Source organism: Miniopterus schreibersii (genome assembly GCF_964146895.1).
Source record: "Miniopterus schreibersii genome assembly, chromosome: 5".
NCBI lineage: Eukaryota > Metazoa > Chordata > Mammalia > Chiroptera > Miniopteridae > Miniopterus > Miniopterus schreibersii.
The window spans coordinates 35,378,493-35,401,842 of record NC_138106.1 but is presented as its reverse complement, the minus strand read 5'-3'; the positions used below and the strand labels follow the sequence as shown (position 1 = coordinate 35,401,842).

Below are 23,350 nucleotides of genomic sequence, written 5' to 3'. Positions count from 1 at the left end.
TCCTTGTATTTTAGAGCTGCATTAACAAAACCAGTGTCCCAAACACTGCTTTATTTGTTAGCTGGCTTTCTGGATATGATATCAGATTCGGGAAGACATCTATGAAAAAGATCACAGACCCACAACTTTCTTTCATCCACTGAACATTTTTTCATTGCTCTCCCTGCGGATGGCATTGTGGATAATAAACCTTACCTTGACTGCTGCTAATCCCGAGAGAGGACTATCTTCTGACACTGGCCATAGACCAGGGAGCATCTCACTCTCACCTGTTTTGCAAGACTTCACATTAGTTCCTCAGTCTGGGGAAAGCTCATTCTTCAACTTCCAGGTCTAGTTTACAAGGAATCTTTATGTTCATCCATTAAATTTTCCTTAACAATACGTACTTTTGCAAAAGGGCCCTTTCTAAATCTAGCCTCCCTTTTGTGAGAATGTAAAATAACTCATTTAAACAGAACCTGGCAGCCAGGCAGAACTGAAATGATGGCTCCTTATCTACTTGTTCAATATTAGTTAACACTTTTATGATACTCTCATTGCCGCCAATGTTATACAAATTCACTTCCTTGTTAAAATACTATTTTCTTGAAATCAAACTGAGCAGGAGTCTTGCCTCTTTTTGAGAATTAAATGCCTAGTGTGGTTCTGAAGAGCCACAGCCTTCCTGTAGTAGACAGTGCCATGGGGGCCGTGGCGGGATGTTCAGTGAGCTTGCCCAGGTCTCGGAGCCGGCAGGTCGCGTGGCAGGGCTTGGGGCCGCCAGCCGGCTCCGGGCCTGCGCTGGTGGCCGCTTTGCGCATCCTAGGACCCGGCTGCTTCAGGAGGTGGTGGGCAGGAAGGGACAGGTGAGCATAAGCCTATGAGAGTGGACATCGGACTTATGTCACCTCTGCCTCTAGCTCTTTCTGGCCTCAGGTAGGTCGCCACTCCTCCAGACCTTGATTTCTTACTCAGAAGGGAAAAAAGAAATGAAGATATGTTGTCAATTGATCCCTTTATCTTTTAGCTCAAACTCTGAATCTTTTTTGTCAATCATCAGGGAAAAGGGAGGAGAACAGGACCGGTCACGAGTATACACGTGTTTCGGTGTCCGAACGCTGCTGCCCGGTCACGAGATGACTTGTGTCCGCACTTACGTTAATTTAAGTAATTTTAAACACCTTGCTGACCAAAGTAGCTGGCCACCCGGGTGAGTTCTGGATTGAAACAGCTGGTCAGCTAGGTGTTAATAGCCCATCATGAAGTAAAAAGAATGAGCTTTTAAGGATGAGTTTTTGATGATCCTAAACTTTAGACTAAAGGAAGCATGAAGGACCAACAGTAACAGATCCACGGAATGGTTGGGGAAAACCCAAGAAAGAAAAGGAGAAACTGAGTATGATGCTCACCTGGAGAATTAAAAGCAAAAACAATACCAAACAAAGAAATGGGGGGAAAGAAAGATACAGATTTAGAGCTCCCTCACAAATAAAATAGAGTATCTTACCAAAATTTCTCTCACTTCAGAATGAAGAAATACTTGAAAGCAGTCATGATGGGGAGAACCCTGAGTGGGAGCAGGTTGACAGTCCTGAAAATCTTTCCCCCAGCAGGTAAGATTGCAGATCCCTTTGTAGAAGTCATTTTAACCCCTTGGCGGTTGGGGCAACAGGGTAGAGTATGCTCTGTTTTAAATCTCATCACTTACCTTTCCCAGATAAAATCACATATTTATTCTATACACTAACCTTCCTTTATGTACCTGAAAACAAAACACATGGATCTCCTAAAAACAAGAACTGAAAATGAAATCTTATAAACCAAGTTTCCAAGGATACTCAGTGTTTAAAAAAATGAGCTATCAAGAAAATAGTAAACTATTGTTGATATTAATTGAATTATTGGTTTAAAAGCACTTACAAGCAATAGGTTCCCAAAAGGCACAATTTATACAAATTTAATGCTATTTTTGCCTCACAGGAAGGCATTTGCAATGTGTGTGAATGTTTGGCAGTTTAGTGGTAAAGACCAAAAGCAGAAGTGGAAATTCACTTTAAAGAAAATATCTCTGTGTAGAATCCCCATCATTACCACTGTTCTAGCACCCATCACACTGTTTATATTCACACCATTTGATTTAGTAACTTATGAGCTGCTTTTATTCCCAGGGTCTGTCGTGTTTAGCTCTTAACAGGGCTCTAAAAAGTGCCCGTAGAATGAATGAACAAACATTGTTAGGAAACTTGCTCCTTGATTAAAGCCAATATTCGTTTAATTAGACTGCTTTCTATTCTTTCTCTTTAAAGTGCACTCAAGGAAACAGGTAGGCTCTTACTGATGGAAATGTATCTTTGAGTACAAATGTATCTTTGAGTAAATAGTCCAATGCAGCATCTCTGAAAGTGTGTTCAGTTGGGTTGTCTCTGAAAAGCAGTACTTGGCAAGGTGTTCTGTTGTTTTCCTCAAGTGATGGTATATCTTTCGGGACTTTTCTATTACTACAACCCTACCTACTTTTATAATTGTAATTTTACTTTTAGAATTATAGACTTATAATTATAAAAGTTTTAATTAATTGGGTCAAGTTAGTTGATGAATTATTGTATTAATTTACAGTAGGCCATTCAATCATACTTCTAATGAGAAATACAAAAGAAAAGTTACAGCATTTAATGAAACAAAAATATCTTTACGATTCTTGCAAAAGAACTTTGAGAAAAGGTAAAAATAGCTAGTGGATTAAGCATAAGATAGAATTTATAAGACTACTGTTTTTGTTTTACTACCAGCTTTGAATACCTTAAAATCATGAATCTTTGCTGCAACAGTTCACCTTTGATTTTATACATTTGAGATTTTATACATAACTAATACAAATTTGTGGGAACTGAAGTTGATAGATACAATATGCTTGGCATGTGGTAAGCATTCCAATTTCGTCAAATAAATCATAAACTTTTAAGTAGGATAGGTAAAATATGTCAGATAGTGTCCATTAGGATTCTGAATAATTAGTCTTTTCATATTTGGGTGGCTTGCCAGAATAAATTATTATATTTGAAAAAATTATTTTTAAGCACTATACACAGTCCCTACCTTCAGTTTTAGTTTGAAAAATCACATGAAACAATTAGTAGATAACACAATAATATGTGTGCTAGGTGTATATTTATAATAAGTGTATATTTGGGGGCGGAGGGCAGGAGATGCTTAATAGAACAGTTAGGGTTGGGTTTCCAAGACTTCAACAGGTACAGGAGAAAGGATGTTCATGGCAAGGGAAATGAACTTACTGATGTGTCATGAATGAGATTTGTGATGGATAATAGTGGGAAGGGGAAAAATAAAGCTACAGGGAATGAAGGAGGAAAGGGAGATTACATAAGGCCTTGAAAAGCAGGTAGAAGATATTAGATTTGATGTTGGAGGCAGTAAGGAGCCTTGGGGGTCTGCAGCAAAGGATTATTGTAAAGAAAGCTGTGACTGAGGCTTGTTTCACTGCAGCAGGCAGTGATTTCAGGGAAACAGCCAGGTAGACCCCTAGTATTTCTCTGATTGTTACAGCAGATTGAATAGCCCTGAACATCAAGAGTTCTCTGGTCTGATTTTGATTGCAGCTAAGAAGTTCAGTTGATGTCCCACATATAGGTCAAGTTCATTCTTCCAAGTGATCATTTGAGTCCCAACTGCAAACACCCCAACCATGCCTTGCAAGTAAAAAGTGCTACTGCTACCAATGGGAACTGAGAACTCCAGTGGGAACTGAGAACACTCCTGGCATTAAGAGACTAGGGCTAAATTTGAATCTGCTTTCAGACAGCTAATGGTATCAAATAAAAGGAAAATATGACCTTTTCAAATGGCATTAAGAGACTAGGGCTAAATTTGAATCTGCTTTCAGACAGCTAATGGTATCAAATAAAAGGAAAATATGACCTTTCCAAATGGTGTCTTAAGGCACTATGGCTGCAGGTTACTTTATCCCGTCCTAAACAACCTATTAGGAGAATTCCCTCACTTAGACAGTCCAATGTATGCCACTTAACACCCAAAAGGGGCTTTTTAGGTGGCTCCCCATTATGCCAAGAACACATCTATCCTCGGCACAGCAGCATATCGGAACAGCAGTAGGATTAAGACTGTACTACAGACGTCTCTGACATTAAACAGAACAAGCTGATTAGATATAAATGGTGTTCACACAGGAGTTTAAAAACCCTTGTGAAAATACACATCTGCAGACAATTTTCAAGTTATTTATTGTAAATCACAGATTTATTTTTTTTAAAAAAACCACTAATGATTTTGACATATAAGCTAAATTCAAATAATATAAATATTTAACATTTGGTATAAAATTAATAATATGGAAAAAAGATACAAACCAACCAAGAGGTAAAAAGTTTTTAGCAATAACACTGTGTACAGCCATCTTCTACTCAAGTGACCATCCAGGCTGAGTGTTTATTTTCCCTTTGTTTATGATTTCTAAGACAGCCCTGCATTGGAGCACCAAAGTTTTATCTTCCTTTTTAGAAGGTTGGAATCCTTTTATTGTATTTACAGATATTCTTCTCAGTACTTTAAGTCTGATGAAGGAAGAGTCTAGCAACTTCCTTCTTATTAAAAAAGGAAGTGCCTTCATATTTCCTGTAAATTTAAATGTCCTATTCTAAGCAAAAATAAAAAGATGAACACAGTTGAGGAGAGCTCTTTCACAAATAAATAATCGTTTCATAATAGTATTGCTGTAAACAAGATCATTTCGATGGCCAGAGACACACTGATGTTTTCAACCAATGAAAAATTTAAACAGTTACAAGTATAGATACACAGGGTATGTATGGCCAAAAGGCAAACTGTTATTAAAGACTCGACTAATAAAAATTAATTACAAATCTGCTTTGTCAAGATGTGCTTTTATTCTCTAGTTTTTAAAATTGGGTCAGAAAATTTAAACTGTAATGATCTAAAAACCCTGAACCTAACTATAAACTACAATGGTTGACACTGTAGTTTTGACATTATTTAAAAATTCTAAATTATCTGAGCAGTCAATGTAAACAAGCCTCAATTTTCAAAATAGAAAAAAATTAACAAAAAAAAAAAATTTCTGTAAACATTAAAAAGCTACCTGCAAAAAAAATTATATACGTCATCATCTAGTTGTGCTTACTGAGAATTCTTTCCTTAGTTCTGTTTTGTTCCCCATGTTTCAAACTTGATCTAATTAAGTGAGACATCTTAGTTTTCCCTAGCAAGCACCTCTACAGACAAAGGTTCTATAATCAATACAACTGCTTTTGCTGAAGTTGCTATTTTGGCCTTCAGGTAAACCCCCCCTAATAATAGACATCACCTAGTTCTTTCTGGGGACGAGGGGGGCTGTTTGCATCACGGCCACATTTCTACCCTGCTTTGTAAAAAAATGAAACTTACTCTATTAGATCCTAGCCACATCTCTTTGACTATAAGGAAAACATGGCTTTACAAATGCTTTCAATTTCATCCTGGCAACTTTTCTATCTTGCATTCTGATTTCAAATTTGAAATATTTAAAAGTCAAAGATGCGTCTGACAGTTATTTTGATGAAAAAGATTTTTTGAAGATACTATAGTTTTGATGTGATGTTTAATAGTCTCAATTTTAAAATCTTGGAAACTGGAACAAAGTACTGTGGTTTATGAGACCTTATTGGGGAGGGGGAGGCTAATTTTAGCAATCATTCCAATGATTTTGACATTAAGAATTTTATTTTATAAATTATAGAGAAAAGAGGTTTTTCAATGTCCTTTTTTTCCTTTTGAAGTCTTCTCCATTATATGCCTCTATGCAAACTACATCCAAATAACTACCTTAAAAACAGACCGCTTTGAATATTTAAAAACCAGTTGAAAAATTCATTGAATTAATACCAGCTTATTTGAATTAACAATGATTTCTCCCTACAGAAGAACCCTATGGGTAACAAGCTGCCCATGTTTTGTGTCATTTTCTAATGATAAAAACAAACAAACAAACATATAAAGTACCAGTTAGGGCAGAGCTAATGACTTCTCCAATTTTACATTAAACTTTGAAAAAAAAAGACATAAATATGTTTTAAATGGCTCCAACACTATCTAGGCCAAATAGCTACATGGATGTGACAATAGTGATTTGGCTGTTTATAAAGAAATTGTGTACAGTAAGTCCTCACTTAACATTGTCGACACGTTGTTGGAACTGCAGTGGGACAATGTATAATGAAACGATTTTACAATGGGCTGCTTGATATAAACAAGAGTTAAGTTCCTACAACATCTTGTCAATGTTATAACGAAATGATGCTTGACAAAACCAGGTTATTCAAAGACCTGCGGTACATTTTCCTAAATCTCCTCTGAAGAACATGAGACTTTCTTTTACCAGATTCATGTACTTTCTCCTATGCCAACCCTCCCGCCCCCACCATTTCCATCAAGTGCTCTTTAATAAAAATTAACTTGTATACCTAGCTTAACAATACATTCCTTTCTTTGAAATGTTATACTCTACATTCAGTTGGCACTTTCCAAAAGCAGTTATTCTAACACCAAGGTTTCTTTATAACTTCTCTATATTGCAGATATACATGTGGCATTGAGAACTTGAATTTCCCTTTAGTTTTGTTCTCATAAACCTTTTCTAAATATAAATTCCTTGAAATGGATTTAGGCCATGAAGTAGGTAAGTTATACTGAATAGCTTCTAGAATCAAAGAAACATCTGAGAGACTGCGCTTTCAAAATATTTCGTTTTTTTCTCATATTCATTTTTCGCTTAGGGCATAGACAAACATTTAAAGGTTTTTCATCCAGGTTTGGCTCAGTGACAGTGAAAACATACGACGTTCAAGTACTGTTAGACAAAGGCAGCCCTACAGGGATATGTGTCCACATAAGTAAATTTGCAAAGGAGAACGATTTTAATGAGCCTGCAGTAGACCTGGCCAAAAAAGCCTTTTGACACTGTTTTCACTTTAGGGTCTGTGGCATCTTCCCAAAGGTCCTGCAGGTCTTGTATGTGTCCATGAGATGTCATCATCTTATTGTAGATGCAGGGGTGATAAGGCGTTTTCCCTTCCCCAGAGAAAAACACATGGTATTGTGGTACTATCCCCATTTTATTGGCACAGAGGCCCATGAACACATCGTCTATGTAAAGACTAGAGTTAAGTGTCTGTGAGGCCTCATAGACTTTGGCAGCTACATCGTTCGAGATCACATAGGCCGCGCCAGCGGTGTAGTCAGGGTAAGCTGGCCACTGGTACATTTGATAGGACACATAGTATTTGCTGCGTTTGTCTCTAACGGGAGGGGCACCACGGTGAACACGGCCAATCCAAAAGTCCTGAACGCCAATTTGTTCTAAACTCTGGAGGTATTCGATAAGATTTGGCATGTGAATAAATATGTCGTCATCAGCAGTCATCAGGAATTTGGCATGTGGACAAAAGGTATTTGCCCAACTGAACTGCATAAGTAATTTAAGAGTAAGATTGTAGAAAGAATCGGCAAAGTCTTGCTGGATTATATCATTGTACTCCTGGTCTTCCCAAACCAGTTTCCTTTGCAGTTCTTCCCCCCTCAGTGGATTAGAAGGTGTTCCTAAGGCAAACAGAGTTTTGATGTTGGCGTTAAGTTGGGACTGAACATACTTCTCATTGCCCCACGTCTTCCTGATTGTAGAACGTCGATCGTAGTTTTCAGGAGCCGTTTTTACAAACAGTAGAAGGAGGACGTCCTGTGCGTGACACTTGTCCTCGTGGTTAATCAAGTATTGGTAGCGAGGAGCCCCATTCTCGCTGCGCTTGAGAGACAGGCTCTCATTCACAAAGTCGTAGCTATTTACGAGGTATCTGTAAGAGTAGGACTTCATATGGCTCACAATGTGATTATCAAATGGTTCCCAAAAAAACATGAGGCTCAGTATGAAACAAGTGGCAAATAACTGGACAAACTGCCATTTTTTCACTCTTCTGCCACTAACAAACATTCTGAAGTCCATTTTTATTTAGGATCAGGGTTAAACACACATTTGCTTCTTTGAGACCATAGAGCTTTGTATTCTGCAGAACCGATGTTCATCTTAAGACAGGATGGTCATTAAAAATGTAAAAGGAGCTTCTTATTTCACAAAATATTTTCTTTTAATAGCGTTTTTTGCTGAGGTTGCAAAAGAATGGAACACACTGTAGAATGAGGACACTGGCACATCCAGATGTTCCCCCGCTGGCATCCTTCATTGAGTTTGGTGGCTGGCTTCGGGCAGGTATTCCACGTGCTCCCTTTTGTGACGGTTAAGTGTAGCCTATTAGAGTTAGGGTGAGAAAACAGGACAAGTGAATGGGTTAATGGATTACCAAAAAGAAATAAACTACTCTTAATTCCTTACAAACCAAATGTAACTGGACTGGACTGGCCTGGACAAAGGGAAACGAGGCAGCTGGCACTCAGAGACACCTACGGCTGTTTGTTTATTTTTTTAGGGGAGTAGAGGGAAAGGGAAAGAAGCACACTCTACTTTCTTCCCATTCAGAATACAGAGAACCCTTTTCCTCCCCAACCTTAAAAAAAAAAAAAACACCCTCCAAAATGGCTATCATCTTATATACTTAAAGTTCAAATCTCTGAAATGGATATATGGGTATATCCATGACTATATTTATGGAGTCAGGATAAAAGTAGCTATGTGGTTCAAAGCCAATAGATGAATGATGAAAAGGAAGTTCATAATAGTAAAGATCCAATAAAGCTTGCCCCAGGCCCGGCAGGAATTAGAGTAAGATTTTTTTTTTTAAATCAAGGTTCATAATCAAGGAGTTGAGATACGTTTCTCAAAAGCATAGTCCAAACTCTCTGTAACCAAAATGACTTTGTGAGGCCCAAACCTATGCAGCCATGTTCTTTCTGTACTTTTTCATTTGGAAACTCAATAGGTACTTCAAATTTAACACATTCAAAACTAGAAAGCTGCAGGATTATAGCCAAAAAGTGCTGTGTTTGTAGTCTGGAAATTTGAACACCAATGTGGGCTCAGCCATCTACTATTTGTTGCCCTGTATCATGGATCTAACCAAGAAATCTGAAAAATTGGAATAGCATGGCCTAACTCAAAGTCTTTATGTAAATTAAACGGGAATTACATAGATACACAGCGTCCCAAAAAAATGTATGCGCACTTTGAATGATTAGAAAGTCAGTGTTTATTCACGTACAGTTCCTTTCAAAATTTAAAAGAATCTACAGAAATGAATAATTTCTTTGTCAATGCCTGTTTTCAAACTGATGACCGTGCTGGTCCAGGCACTGCCGATAACGCCAAGCAGTGGAATCGCAACATCAAGAATCATTTCGTTCGGTATTTGTGCGCCTCCAGCTCATCGACTATTGCCGGTTTTGTACTGTAAACTTTATCTTTCAAGTATCCCCATTAAAAAAAGCCTAGGGGCACTTTAGGATAAACTTTCTTTGTTCAAAGCTTAGTCTGGCTTCACCCATTATTTCAAATCAGTTAAACCTGAAAAGCAGTGAAAATCAAGTGAGTTACCAGCGGTTAAAGTGTGTATACATTTTTCTGGGACCCCCTCTATACACAGAGAAGTAATGACCTGACCCCTGAGGATGCTCCGCCGCGATTTCTAACCCATCCCACTGTCTTCTCCTCTAAAACTGCTGATTCCGCTCTCTCCTTATTTGTGTCGGCCTGTACCTCATGCGTCTGTGCCAGAAACCTGAAAGGCTTCCTCTTCCTCCGTCCCCTGTCCGGTTATTTAACCCTGTGAGCCGCTGCTTCTAAATCTCTCTTCACCCCTTCATGTCATCGTCACTTCTCCCCCAGACCAGAGCAGCAGCCTAAATGACCCCGGCCAACCCCTCCTCTACTCTCCAGTCAGAGGGACCTTTCGAAAACTCAGATTTAACCACGGGACTAACTGAGCTCTTCAAACCCTTCAGGTGCTCTCTGTGAGTCTACAATACCAAATAACTGGCTGAAAGCCCGGCCCCACCTGGTTTCAGACGGACCGGCGTTGGCAGCGGCAGTGCTGCGCCCCGCAGGCCCTCCTGCCCTTGCTAACAAGTCCGCTAATCCTGCGGAGCTCTGTGTCTGTCTCGGGAAGTCTGAACCGGGGCCACCCTCACCAAAGGTGTTTCTTATCTGTATTACCACAGCACTTCCCTCCACCCATTTTCCTGTACTGAAACTTTTATGTAACTGTCGCCCCCAATTACACTGTGAACTCTGCGACACAAGGCATGATGTTGCAGATGGCTCACCCTCGGCACCCAGGTTAGCGTCTGACACCTACTAGGTGTTCTCTGGATGTTGGTGGAAAAAACCATGCTGGAGGTAGAGCCTTCTTTCGATCAAACGGCTAGTCACTCGAGAAGAACTGGGGGTCAGAAGGCTCAGCCAGTCACATGTCCTCTCCTCCCTCTTCTTCCACAACTAGGAGACAGCCTCTTCCTCCCTGAAGGATTCTGTCCCCTTGCTAACCACAACTAAGACACAACCTTCAGCCTGAAGAAGTAGGCTCTCCCCTCAGGGTTGACCCACTGGTCTCCAGGGCTTTCTATAGATTGACAGGGAAAGGACAACGCAGGCTCCACATGGTCCAGCGTGGCTGAGCCCCAGGGCAAAGGCCCCGCTTCTGTGCGTAAAGGCCTCATCCTCAAGTCCCCCACGCTTTGCACCTGATATGAAAGCACGTGCACACACTGAGAGCACCCTGCAGTACCCTCCTAACCTTGACTGTGGGGCCTCCTTCGGACTTCAAGCCTTTTGCATCCAGCTCTATTTCCCATCCCCCAAGATTACTCCATGTTAGAGTGACAACTGCAAAGGCCAGGCATGCAAAAAGTCCAGGGAGGCACAGAGATCAGAGCTGAGCCCCACAGAGACTTTGGTGATCATTGGTACTGGGAAGGAACATCATCTCCCCTGTGGCATAGGTTTTAGAACTGCCAGCACCAGTTAGGAAGTCACAACCAGCATTTAAAAAGAAAAAGAAAGAAAAGAGAGAGACTGGCAGGGTGTACTGGAAGTAGTACCATCAGGTTGCAAGGTCAAATGCCTTTTCACTGTGCCTTCCCATCAAAAAGGGTGAGAAACACTGCTGTAATTAGTCATCTCCACCTTGGTTAGGCAGGTCACAGATGGAGTGCTCTAAGAAGGGTGAGAAAGACAGTAGGCAGCGTTAGTTTCCGAAGCTGGCTTCTGTGTAAACTCTGCAAAATCACTTTCATTGCTGGGGGTGTGGGAGACTTCCTCTCAGGTGTAACAGTGCTCACTTAGATCGGGGCACCTGGGAAGGCTGAAATCCCCTTTGGCCTCCTACACCAGACGTACTGAAGGAACTGGAGGCTTAGCAGAAAGTAACAGAGAATTCGTAGCAGATTTTTAAGACAGTGTACGTTTAAGAATTCTGAGGAAATTCTCAGGTGAGACTAACCTGCAGCTTCTATTCCAACAGACCCTGGAAAGGAAACAGAGGAGAGTAATCTTTGGAACAACAGGCAAAAACTAGCTTCCCATTTCTGAGCAGCCGTGCTTGGTATGTCCCAATGGTAGCTGGCTTGGCATTCAGAGTTGTTGACAAGTCTGACCTCCTTGCTGGACAGTCAGCCAAAAATCTCACTCCTCAGCTCCCACATGCACACGGGACTCACAGAGGCCCTAGTATTCCTCCTGTGCACTGGGGTCTATTACTCATCCAGTTGGCGTGTTGCTGCTACTAACATCACTACAACCTAGCAGCCAGCCCCTATCGTGTATTTTATCCCACACACGCCCCCACGCACACCACCACTATGTATTTAGCTTATTTTCCTATATTTCTTCAACTGTTTCAAGTTGACCTCAAAGAGTCAGAACAGTTTTCTGAAAAATGACACAGAACCTGAAAAAGCCAACGACCCATGCTATTAATTTAGGTTCAGGACAGCAAGTAAAGCTCTAAAACAAGACTTCTTCATCTGCAGTAGCTTGAATTGTTTACTCACCACTTACATCAATCAGAACTAAGCTCCAGGGATAGTACTGATGGATGAGGGGAAGACTTGGAAGAGGTAAACTATTCTCTTAGAGTACCCAGCTTCCCTTTTATGACAAAAGAGTAGCTGAACTCCTCCAAATTGAACATGGTCACTGGGCGGCCTTTCCCAACCGAAAGCAACAGCACCTCCAGGATCTACATTCATTATTATAACTAAACAATGTTGCCCCCAACTCTGGCTTTGAGAATGGAGACCACGCACATGCAGTTGATGCCCACTCTTCTGATTTACAGCCTTACAGCTTCTCCAGAGCACATCTTCTAGCTTCCATATTCCAAGTGCAGGATGGGACTGCAGAAGCCCACAGGCCTGGTGGGTAAACAATTCAAGCTACTGCAGATGAAGAAATCTTGTTTTAGAGCTTTACTTGCCTGGCCTGGAGAAAGAAAATGCTGGGCCTCCCAGGAAACAAAGCGATCCCCACAATGCTTGCAAAGCTCAGCACGTCCACACAGAATGCTGTGGGTGCAGCTTCCTTTGTGTGCCCACAGCTCGGTTCAGGGGCCAGTCTACAGGCTGGAAACTCCAGGGTCATCCCCCTTTGGGGCCAGATTTATTGTGTAACCTCAGGCACCCCTCACTGCACTCTGATTTGGTGACTTCATCTGCAAATTGGAGGTGCTATAATGTATTGTTAGTGAAGGGGTAGAGAAGTTACAGATGACCCAGAGCCTGCTGAGAATAGGAAACAGGAAAGACTGGGAGAAAACAGGACAGAGACCTCCTTAAAGGAAAACATGCAAATATTTGGATTATCACTTGGGTTTGCTTCTGCTGGGACTGAGAAGGAACAGATGCCCTTAATACTCTCTTTCCTAATAGACACAGTAGTCAGAAGAAAGAACAGAAGTAGGAACATCAGAAAGAAGGTGGCAGACCCCACCCCAAATACTTCTCAGGCTGGAAACTGTGCCCCTCAGTTACTCAACAATATTTCTTCCCAAGCAGCTCTTTAAACTTTTCTGGGGGAAAAGCGAGTTAGTGCACATAGAGGCTACGAGTTTCCCTAAAAGACCCAATTCTTTTCTACTTCACCCATGCTGCCAACTCATTTCTTTGTAGAGCCTACTTTTGTGATCCTAAAATATCGTGCAAACCTGCTATACATTTTTTTGTTTGCTTTTTGTTAATCCTTAGCTGAGGATATTTTTTCCATTGATTTTAGGGCGAGTGGAAAGGACGGAGGGAGTGGGAGAGAGAGAGAGAAAAAACCCCACCACACATCGATATGAGAGACACACATTGATTGGTTGCCTCCCACACCTAGCTGGGGATCGAACCTGCAACCCAGGTACATGCCTTTGACTGGGAATTGAACCTGAGACCCTCAGTGCATGGGCTGATGCTCTAACCACAGAGTCACACCAGCCAGGGCAAACCAGCTTTACTTTTTTGGTGAGGTCTGCACTTTAAGTTCAAGTTAAACAGCCTTGGTGTCCAGTGTTTCAACGAATCCTACAAGTATCTGAGTACATACTATGGAAATAGTTGTGCCAGGCAGGGTGGGAGCGGTGAAGTAGTATTTTATAGTCTCCAGTCTGAAAGCGTCTACAGTCTGGTTGAGACAAGACTCATGGTGCCCACATGAAAGCACAGTTCCCATGGGTGACAATCGACATCACAGAGGGTACAGACCATGTCAGCGCTCCTTTGGGCAGTACCAGCTCCAGACACTATCAGAGTATCCCTAGGAGTTGAGATCAGTGACAATGGATCAGGGGGGCCTGAGGATGAGCAGGATGTAGGTGGCAGGAAGAGGGGCAGTCAGCTTCAGACGAGAGAGGAAAGAATTGAGGTGGGCAACACTTGAGAAACAGGCATGAATTTGAAAGCAGAGAGGTTGGGCTGTTTCTGCAGAACCTTAATAATAAGGCAGAAGGGCCAGTGAGTGCCCCGGGCAGCAGGAAGTCACACAGGTTTGCGTTTTGGTTTTTCATACTAACACCCTTGTCCATATGAATTAAGCTTCCTGCTAAAGGGACTGATCGGGCAATGGGTGCAGGATGGACGCAGATGGCTGGAGATCAGGATGCCAGTTCTGTCAGGGCCTTGTGCTGATGCAGCCCGAGGTGAGGAGGACCCAGGCTGGGTGGTGGAAGTGGGGAGGGCGGGAAGGGATAAAGAAGACCCTCTCAGAAAAACAAAACCCAGCAGCACTTGGCGAGTGATCAATCTGGGATGGTGGTTAGGAGCGGGGTGGGGTGGGGTCTAGTTTCAAGCATTGCTGGCAGAGGAGGGAAAATGGCTTCCTGAGTTACAGTGAGAGGGGAACATGTTTGGTTTTCGACTTGTGTTGAGTGTGAGGTGCTGGACACAGCAGGTAGAGAAGTCCAGCAGGTAATGAGAGGGAGGCAGACAGGGCTGAAGATGTGGTGGGCATTCTGAGCATAAAAAAGACACTTGGAAGCTTAAGGAACCCTTATTTTATGATGTAAACACCATTGTGTTCACATTTCCTCCCCGCTACACACAGGACATCTCATCAACAAGTCCTTTATGTGGCTTCACCTGGAACTTCATTTCCTCTAAGTTCTAGCACACACTCTCCAGTCCACTCCCTCTTCAACCACAACCTCTATATATTCATTTGGAACCCTCTGCCCACCCCCTGCCCGGCCCCGAACCCCTTCACCCCACTCAGCAAGCTCCTGACCTTCTTACCCACCTCCCTGCCTCAGGTGAGGAACCATCTGGCCCCTTTGCCCTCCTCTCCTTGGCTCCTGTCCTTCCCCCCAACAGCCCCAGACCTCAGGTCACTCCGTCTTCTCTGCTCCTACATCACCTGCCAGGCTGCTGGAGAAGCGTGTGACTCACAGGCAGGCAGCATCCCTGCGAATGGCCATATCCAGCTGTGGGCAGGGCACTCCATGCTGTGCGACTGTCCTTCACTTGTCCTGGACCTACCCCCTCTCCCAGTCGCCTCCCCAGCCATGCTAAGTCTTCCCCGTCTCCCAGGACCTGTCCTCACTCAGCTGATGTGTTTACTCCCTGCCTCATAGAGAAAGGAGAGGACACCACACACTGTCCGCTTCCCATCCCCACGTGTGTCATGGGTTTCCCAGCTCCCCGACCCTCTCCATTCCCTCTCTAAGGCACCCTGAAGGCCTGGGCCGGGACTGGGGAGAGACAAGTGAGACACTCATTTAGGGGCCTCACTGAAAAGTGATGAACTAATAATGCTCCTCCAGTAAGTCACAATTCAAAAAGAAAGCCTCAGTACTTTATTCCTTTTACATTTAAACTTTTATGACAGTCCCAGGTGAGACACAACTTTTGTTTTGTGTCCATGCAGAACACAAAAGGAAGATGACATTTTCTGTCCCATCTTTATCTTACATTTTGTTTTACATTCCAAGAACTTTTATCTAGCTTGTCTGATCATCTCCTCCTTGACAGACATAGCTAGGATCTGTCCCAAGCAGCCAAACTGCCATGTTAAAAGAAATCAGGACTAAAAAGCCCTGAACTTACTGGGAAGGCTATAATTTGATTTTCATAGATTTTTATTATTAAGTTAGTTTGTGCTGAGAAAGACAACTGGTTACTGTTTAGTACTATTTGACTATTTTATTTGCTCAAGAAGAAAGGGAGCAACCTGAAATTTGAATTCACAACCCACATATTCTCTCAATTTTATTATATTCTTTTTTTTTTAAATTCTCACCAGAGGATATTTTTTCCATTGCTTTTCAGAGAGAGTGGAAGGGAGAAAGAGAGAGAGACAGAGATAGAGAGAGAAAGAGAGAGAGAGGAACATCGATGTGAGAGAGACACATCAATTGGTTGCTTCCTGCACATGCCCCAAGGTACATGCCCTTGGCTGGAATTGAACCCAGGACCCTTCAATTCGAGGTCCGTTGCTCTATCCATTGAGTCAAACAAGCTAGAGCTCAATTTTAGTATATTCTTTAAGCAAATTGAGTGTTGCCCTGTCAGGTGTGGCTCAGTTTGTTGGAACGTTGTCCCATACACCACAAGGTGGCGGGTTTGATTCCTGGTCAGTGCAAACACCCAGGTTGCAGGTTCGATCCCCAATCAGGATCTGTGCAGAAGCAACCAATTGTGTTTCTCTCTCTCATCAATGTCTCTCTCTCTCTGTCTCCCTCCCCTTCCTCTCTCTAAAAGCAATAATTAATTGTTTTCAGTATAAGGCCTATAAAAAGGCAAAATCCTGCCCAACAGCTGTCTTTAGGTGTTTTTGGTGGCTGTGACTAGCTACGAAATTTTTACTCAAGCCATGGACAAAGGTTAGAAGTCATTTGGAGTTGTTACCCCTCCACAAAGAATACATTTAAAGAGTTAGTTCTTGATTCAGTGTTAGTCCAAAGGCTTTAAATGCCAACCCGCAAGCGTGGATGTGGGACAGAGGGAAAGCTAGGTTATAAAAGCAACAATGTGAATCCAGTAATAAGCGCCTCGCCCATCTAAACTAAGTTATATGCTTCTTTATAAGTCAACAAAGGTATAGATTTCTGTTTGCTGGTTGTGGGAAAAATGAAAATATGGAAATACCATGTGAACAAACAAAGACAGGCCTAAGCAAAGACAGGTGCTAAGGAAACTGGTGACACAGGACTACAGAGTATGATTATATTTCAGGAGTTATATTAAAAATCATTAAAAATTCCCAGTAATGAGTTTGACTATGCAGAATTTGAAACAAACAAAGAAGCTGAAATATGAAGTGGGCCTCGTAAAGGTCAAACATTTGCTTCTCTAAGCTTGGCCTTCTGTGTTCATTCTTGAGCACAGTTGTTTGGTTGACAGGGCTGCTTGCTCTTTCGAACACAATTCTTGTTGGTTTTGTTCTTGCCTAACTTAAGCAAGAACAAAAGTTTGTTCTTAAGCTTCTCCTGTTGCCCGCTCTAACACAGTCGCTAACACCGGTGTGTTTACTGTACAGCAGGCACGTCCGAATGCTGTGCACTGTAGTAACCCTCCACGTCCCACAGCGACCTATGAGGGAGAAATCATCTCCCCACGTTGCAGAAGAAGAAACCAAAGTACAAGACATGGGGGGTTCACCACATAACCTCCAGAAACTGCAGATGCCCTGGCTGCTCCATCAATTCCAGCTGAGGTCCAGGCCCATCCCTGAGCTCCTCCCCTGCCCTTCCTTCCTGGTGCTGGCACAGCTGCCCTGGGGTCCCCTCAGGATGGGAGGGCAGGGGAGCAGGAGGGGGGGCCAAGAAAGCAAAGAATCCTCTTCACTGTCTGAAGCTTGCAGTCACTTAAGTTTTGCTCCAGCCACCTGCATTTTGTCTGAGCTTGCTCTCATTTTCTTTGTGACATACCCTTTCTTGACCCTCCATCTCGACTTTCCCTCCTTCCTTTCTTGATAACAGTAGTACTAGACAATGGGCAAAACTGACCTCGTGAGTCCGTGTCTTTTGGGTGCATCAAGTCTTTCCTCCATAAAGAAGGTTAGGGGGCTAAAGGGAGGAGAGCCACAGGGGCAAAGGGGGTTACAGAGAGAGGTGAGGAGGAGGGAAGGAGAGGAGAGAAAAAAGTATAGGACTCAGAGGGCATGTTTTAAGGAAGTATTTGATGAATAAGTATTGGATGAAATGAAAGGAGAAGGGTCATACAAAGCTGAGGTCAAATCATGATATAAAAAAGTGATTTAGAAATAAATTGACAATCTAACACAGTATAAGCCTATTATATAGGCTATACATATAAGCCTGTTGTTCACTGGCAGTTCATATGTCCTGTTCTGGACATTGTATTTGGAAACAACACTTGATTGAGGGTTTACAGAATACAAAAAGTAAGTAATGGTGTAAAACACGAGGTGTATATATAATACATTTCTGTCTCAGTTAATCAACATTTATTATAATAAGTTAATTACCATTTATTGAGCACCTACCCTGCTCCAGGCATTATGCTGGGCAGCACTGAAAGTAGATAATGCCTACATTAAATTAATTCAGTGAATATTAATTTCTCACATACTGTGTGGCAGGATGCTGGGAAGGCTTCAGTGATGTTTCCAGTGTAGATCCCTCACCAGAGTACGTAACTGTTCCTGTACAACCTGGAATCGACCTGATGGAGGCAAGAGAGCGAAACAACCAAGAGTTTTAGAAAATGAACAGAAGTAAACTTATATTCTGGTGCTTCCATTTAGTGGTCACAGGAGCTTGACTTGCCTCTAGACCATATACCACACATTTTCTGAGGATCATTTGAGGTAATTTATCGACAAGTGTGGTGCAGATGAGGTGTTCAATATGCTCTAATTTCCTTTCTCTAGAAATTGTTTGTGCATCTTTACCATGATGGCTTAGATAGCAGATGGCTGGTAGTGTTCAGGAATTATTTTTCTTTTAAGAGATGAGATATACTCTTAATATTCTTCTCACAAAATACTCATTAGATATAAGTTTTTTAAAATACTGATCTGATTGCTAAGGGCACTTATTACTAATTGACTGAACATGGTCTTGAATTGTCCTTGACAGGAAAGAACAATATGGTTTCCACATGCACTTAAAAGTACATTTTAATGATGGTGACAAAACCAAAGTTGTAAGACCCTGTAAATTATGGAGGAAACCTGAGTTTAGTCAACCTTTGAACTTACTTTGTCTAGAGAACTATCAGAAAGTTGTAGAAAGAATTAGAGGAAAGGAATTAAAGACAAAATATGAAATCTTCGGTGGATCTTAAGCTGTGCAATAGTATTTTGAAGTAGGAAGCTTATTATCTGCAGAGTTTGTAGAACATTCCTTCCTGTAGAAAACTGGCTTCTGGTGTTCAAGCCTTCACTATGGAAGATAATCATAAAAATTACAAATCTCAGTCAGCCTCTGAATTTCCAGTATTAAAATGTAAAAAAATCACTTTGGTTTATTCAAAGTTTGATCATCTTGCCCTGGCTGCGTGGCTCAGTTGGCTGGACCATTGTCCCGCACACCAAAAAGGTTGCAGGTTCGCCCGGCCGGGTGGCTCAGTGGTTGAACATCGACCTAGGATCCAGGTGATGGAGGTTCGATTCCCCGTCAGGGCACATGCCCGGGCTGCGGGCTGCAGCCAATCAATGACTCTCTCATCATTGATGTTTCTATCTCTCCCTCTCCCTTCCTCTCTCTGAAATCAATATATATATATATATATATAAAGGTTGCAGGTTCAATTCCCGGTCAGGGCATATACCTCGGTAGCAGGTTCAATCCCCAGTCGGGGCATGGACGGTTGGGGCAACTGGGAGGCAATCGATTGAGGTTTCTCTCTCACACAGATGTTTCTCCCTTTCTTTCTCAAATCAATAAAAACATAGCCCCAGGTGAGGATTTAAAAAAAAGTTTGATCATCTCACTAGATCAACTTTCTTATCTTTAAACATGAAGATTCTTATACCTCCTATAGAAAGGGTGGGGCAAAAGTAGGTTTACAGCTGTATGAGAAACGGTTTATTCTTGTATTATTAAGTGTTGTATTATTTTGCATGCAAACAACTGTAAACCCACTCTTGCCCCACCCTGTATTTGTGTACTGTGCATGGTCTAGATTTATACTGTCCTAGCTAAATCTTTGCTAGCGGAGAGTCAGTGTCAAATGGCAGAGCTCTTGTAATGACGTGCCGTGCCTCAATTTCGGAAACATAGATACAAGACATGTATCTCCTCATAAAATTACTCCAACAACAGAATAAAATAATGGCTATGGACATACTGCCCCCCAAAAAGGTATAATGTGATATCAGGTGCAAAGCTTAGATCTATTCAACTGAGCATATACAACATTCCAAAATGATAGGACACTTTTTTTTTACTTTGAGACCATTTCCTTCTGAATTTCTGTTTCTTTCTACCACCGCATCCTGTTTCATGTAGATTCTCCTGCAGCCGGCCCTCAGCAAGAACTCTCCTTGTACAATCTGAAAGTCACCAAGTGCAATGACTCTAGCCAATGTGACCCATTTTAAAAGATGACCCATTTCAAAACCCATGAGTTATGATTCAAGCTGTTCTATATTTGAGAATTAGAAAGTTATTCTCTTTTCCTACAATCTCATCATTGGCATCAGTCTTTTATAAAAGGGAAAATTGATCTCCATTTCAGTGAACTATAAAGTGACATTCTTATTTGCTATAGCCTACATTTTGTTTTGAAAATTCTTTACCTTTTGAGGTTTTTCGTGGGGTGGGGCGAGAACACTTACGTGTGACATTCTTTATGCCTCTTAATCAGCTCTCACTTCCTCAGGGGCAGTTTCTCTGAGCTTTGGCTTCAGCTGTCCCTGTCATAATACTCATCCCCATCCTGAGGTGTCAGGGGGAGGCCCTGGAGGACTCCTATGGGTTAGAGGGAGCCTCAGCCTCAGAGGGTGGGTGCCCAGTAAATACTCAGAGGCCTGCAGGACCGGGGAAAGCGAGGCAGAGGGAAGGAGCAGGAGAGAGAAGGGTCATTTTAAGTATATAAAGGAAATATTTTAGGTATTGAATGTACCTTGCTTTAAAATAAAAGAGTGGGCCCAAAGGAGGAGCCCCCTCCCCTGTAACAAGACCTAAAATCCACCACGTTTCTTTTGTGGAAGTGAAAACCTGAGCTGCTGATCACCGACCCCCTTCAGAAAGCTCAGGACGGGATCTTCCCAGCGCCGCCGCTGACACAACCGCCATCAGTCACCCTTTTCTGGGTCAGTTTCCGCGGCTCACATCCCTCTCCCTTCCCCCAGAGGGACCAGGCAAAGTTTCCCAAAATAAAGGCACAGAGGAACAAATGCAATTCTAATAGCTGTACTTTCATCAGAGAATTACCCTAAATATGAGCCGCGAGCCGCCACCCGCCACCGTGTAATTTCAGCTTAGGTGCCCCTTCACCACGACCCATCACCTACGAAAGCCAGCTCCGGGAAGGAGAAAACGGTGGGTGAGTGAGCAACTGTGTCACTTTGGGGTGCAAAATAAAATTCAACAGGCAAAAAAAAAAAAAAAAGTGGCCGAGACCTTCCCGCTAGGAGGAGAGTCCCGGTTCCCCCGCCCGCTGCCCCGTCCCCACTGCCCGGTCGGTAACTTGCCGAAAACTTCCCGGGTCCGGCGGCTCCTATTTCCCACCACGACGCAGGCTTTCCGGGGATCCAGCCCCGCAGCCTAGGGGCCGCGCGAAGTTGGGGGACCCCCGCCGGAAACGGAGGCCGGCGGGCTCCGCGCTCGGGCGGGTCTCGGCGGCCGCCCGCCGGGGCCCCCGGGGATGGAGAGCCCGCGGAGCCCGGGGCGCTCACCCCGCGGCGGAGCGCTGGCCCCAGCCCACCGGCGGCCCCCGGGCGGCCGCTCGGCCCCGGGTCCCGGCGAACAAAGGCGCTGCGGGAGGAGACGCGCCCCCTTCCCCGCCGCGCTTCCCGCCGCCCGCGCCCGAGCCCAGCCACGCGCCGCGGCGCCAGCGCGCGTTCCGGCGGAGGCCCGGGAGCCCCTCGCGAGCGAGCGCGCGCGTCCTCACCCCCCGGCCCGGCTTCCCCTCTCGGCCCTAGGAGAGCGCGGCCGGTCCGCGGCGAGCCCAGGGGCTCCGGGGCCCCTCCCCGCGGCCCGGGCTGCTCGGCGGGGCTGCCGGCCGGGGCGGGGCGGGGCGAGGCCGGGCGGCCCGAGCCCCGCTGCGCTCTCGGTCCCCGGTCCCCGGCACAAAGAACCACCAGCAGGGGAGTTAAGACTGTCACCCCACAAGCCTGCTAGGGCTTCCCCACTCGGTGACCGGGAAGGAAACCCCACCGGTCAGCCCCCGGGGCCGCGGCTCGGCCCCTCTTAGGATGCGGTCGGCTCTAGAGCAATTTTTTAAAATCGTACGATCGGTCACACTAATGACAGGAAACAACCGGTGTCGGTACCGCTTTCATTAGGAGGCGGGTCTGCGGGTCCGCGGGAGGTGGGCTCTCCGAGTGGAAGCCGCCTCCGCCCGCGGTAGAGCCGGAGCCCCGGCGCAGAGCGCTCGGCGCGCTCGCCCCGGAGCCGCGGGGGCCGCGATGACAAAGGACGGAAGCGCCCCTTCCCGGCCAACCCGGCTGCTCCGCGGCGGCGACTTTCTAAAACGCGCGGCAGGGACGGGAGGTACCCCGCCCCCCGACGGCTTCACCTTCGAGCCCAGTTTAATTTCAAAGAGCTTAAGTAGAAACTCACCGAGTCCAAGCCCAGCTCCTTACTCTCCCCGTTGGAGGTCTGCTCTCCTCCCGACTTCAGAGCGAGAGTTCTGGGTCTCAGAGACGGAACTCGCCCGCGAACCTTGAGCGAGGGCTGGGCGGCGGCGCTGGGGAGCGGACTGGAGTGGGCAGGTCGGCGCGGACCCAACCGGGGCTCCGGGGGGCGGGGGCGCGGCAGCCCGGAGCCTGCCCCGCGGCGCTGGCGGCGCGAGTCGTCCGCGCTCCTCGCGTCATTGCCCAGGCCCCGCCTGGCCTGCCTTCCGCCACCAACCAGGTGTGTGGGCGACGATGGGGCCCACCCATTTCGGTTCTAAGGGATGGGAGACAACTCCAGAAAGTGCTTCCCGCCTCTCTTTAGTTAATTGAGATAATATACACTCAGATAGGTGATCAGCTGTGAGCCAGAATCCGCATGTTTTCCCTGCTCAGAGTACTTAATGCACGTCACTAGACAGAATCAGAAGAATGTAAATTTCTACTGCAGGAAGGGGCAACTAAATCCTTTATGGGCTTGGCTTCTCACACCCCAAATGTTGTTGCAGCCGTCTTACAGAACAAACATTATCATTTAAGAGGGGTAATATTTTGAACGATTTTATAAGTGTACATATTTCAGAACATAAGAGAAAACAAAAGATTCACCCATATACTTCAGTAAAATAAAAGCTGTGGGTTTCTTATGGTGAACGGAATGAGACAGGTAATGGGTTAAAAGTAGATTACTGAATCAGAGTTTGAAATCGTGATTGCAGTATTGTACTTGTTATTTCAAACTAAATGTTCAGGATGGCCTGTAACTGCTTTCTATAAGCCTTTAGCTTATTTTGAACCATACAGTTCTTTTCATGTATTATCTATAGAGAGAATGACTCAGCGCTTCTATCATCCATTCAGAGACTATAGTGCCATATGCACGTCGGACCACAGGCAGAAATATTTCTGTAATGTGATTTGTAAGGGGGTTGCTGACAGGGACCCATAAGTACACTGACTCATCGTTAGTGCAGTGCAAATCAGCTCCCTCCTTCACCTATGCGAAATAAAACGTATGTAATTTCACATACATTCCCCCCAGCTGTCATAGGTGTACATTGTATTTATATGTAAATATTCAATTACTATTATATTCATTTGGAACTAGGCCCATATAGT

At 44.1% G+C, this 23,350-nt stretch overlaps 2 protein-coding genes across 4 annotated transcripts in view; one reads left to right on the top strand and one right to left on the bottom strand.

The window, feature by feature from the left end:
• MCF2L2 (MCF.2 cell line derived transforming sequence-like 2) overlaps positions 1-23,350 on the top strand; it is a 168,865-nt gene that overhangs the window by 91,467 nt on the left and 54,048 nt on the right. For both annotated transcript variants that reach the window (XM_081139235.1, XM_081139236.1), the window contains exon 15: positions 1,510-1,595. In XM_081139235.1, coding sequence (XP_080995361.1) covers positions 1,510-1,595 — 86 coding nt within the window. The remainder of the gene's footprint in view (positions 1-1,509; positions 1,596-23,350) is intronic.
• Positions 4,225-22,402, bottom strand: B3GNT5 (UDP-GlcNAc:betaGal beta-1,3-N-acetylglucosaminyltransferase 5). Of its 2 annotated transcripts, XM_081139239.1 has the most exons (3): positions 22,179-22,402; positions 18,019-18,111; positions 4,225-8,314 (listed from the first exon to the last, which is right to left on the bottom strand). In XM_081139239.1, exon 3 carries the CDS (start codon positions 8,009-8,011, stop codon positions 6,866-6,868), a length of 1,146 nt encoding a protein of 381 aa, XP_080995365.1. In that variant the 5' UTR covers positions 8,012-8,314; positions 18,019-18,111; positions 22,179-22,402; the 3' UTR covers positions 4,225-6,865. The 2 variants fall into 2 exon arrangements, with proteins under 2 accessions (XP_080995365.1, XP_080995366.1); XM_081139240.1 differs by lacking the exon at positions 18,019-18,111 and having other exon boundaries at positions 22,179-22,281.

Coding starts and splice junctions, on each gene's coding strand:
- B3GNT5 (XM_081139239.1), bottom strand. CDS start 8,011: ATGGACTTCAGAATGTTTGTTAGTGGCAGAAGAGTGAAAAAATGGCAG.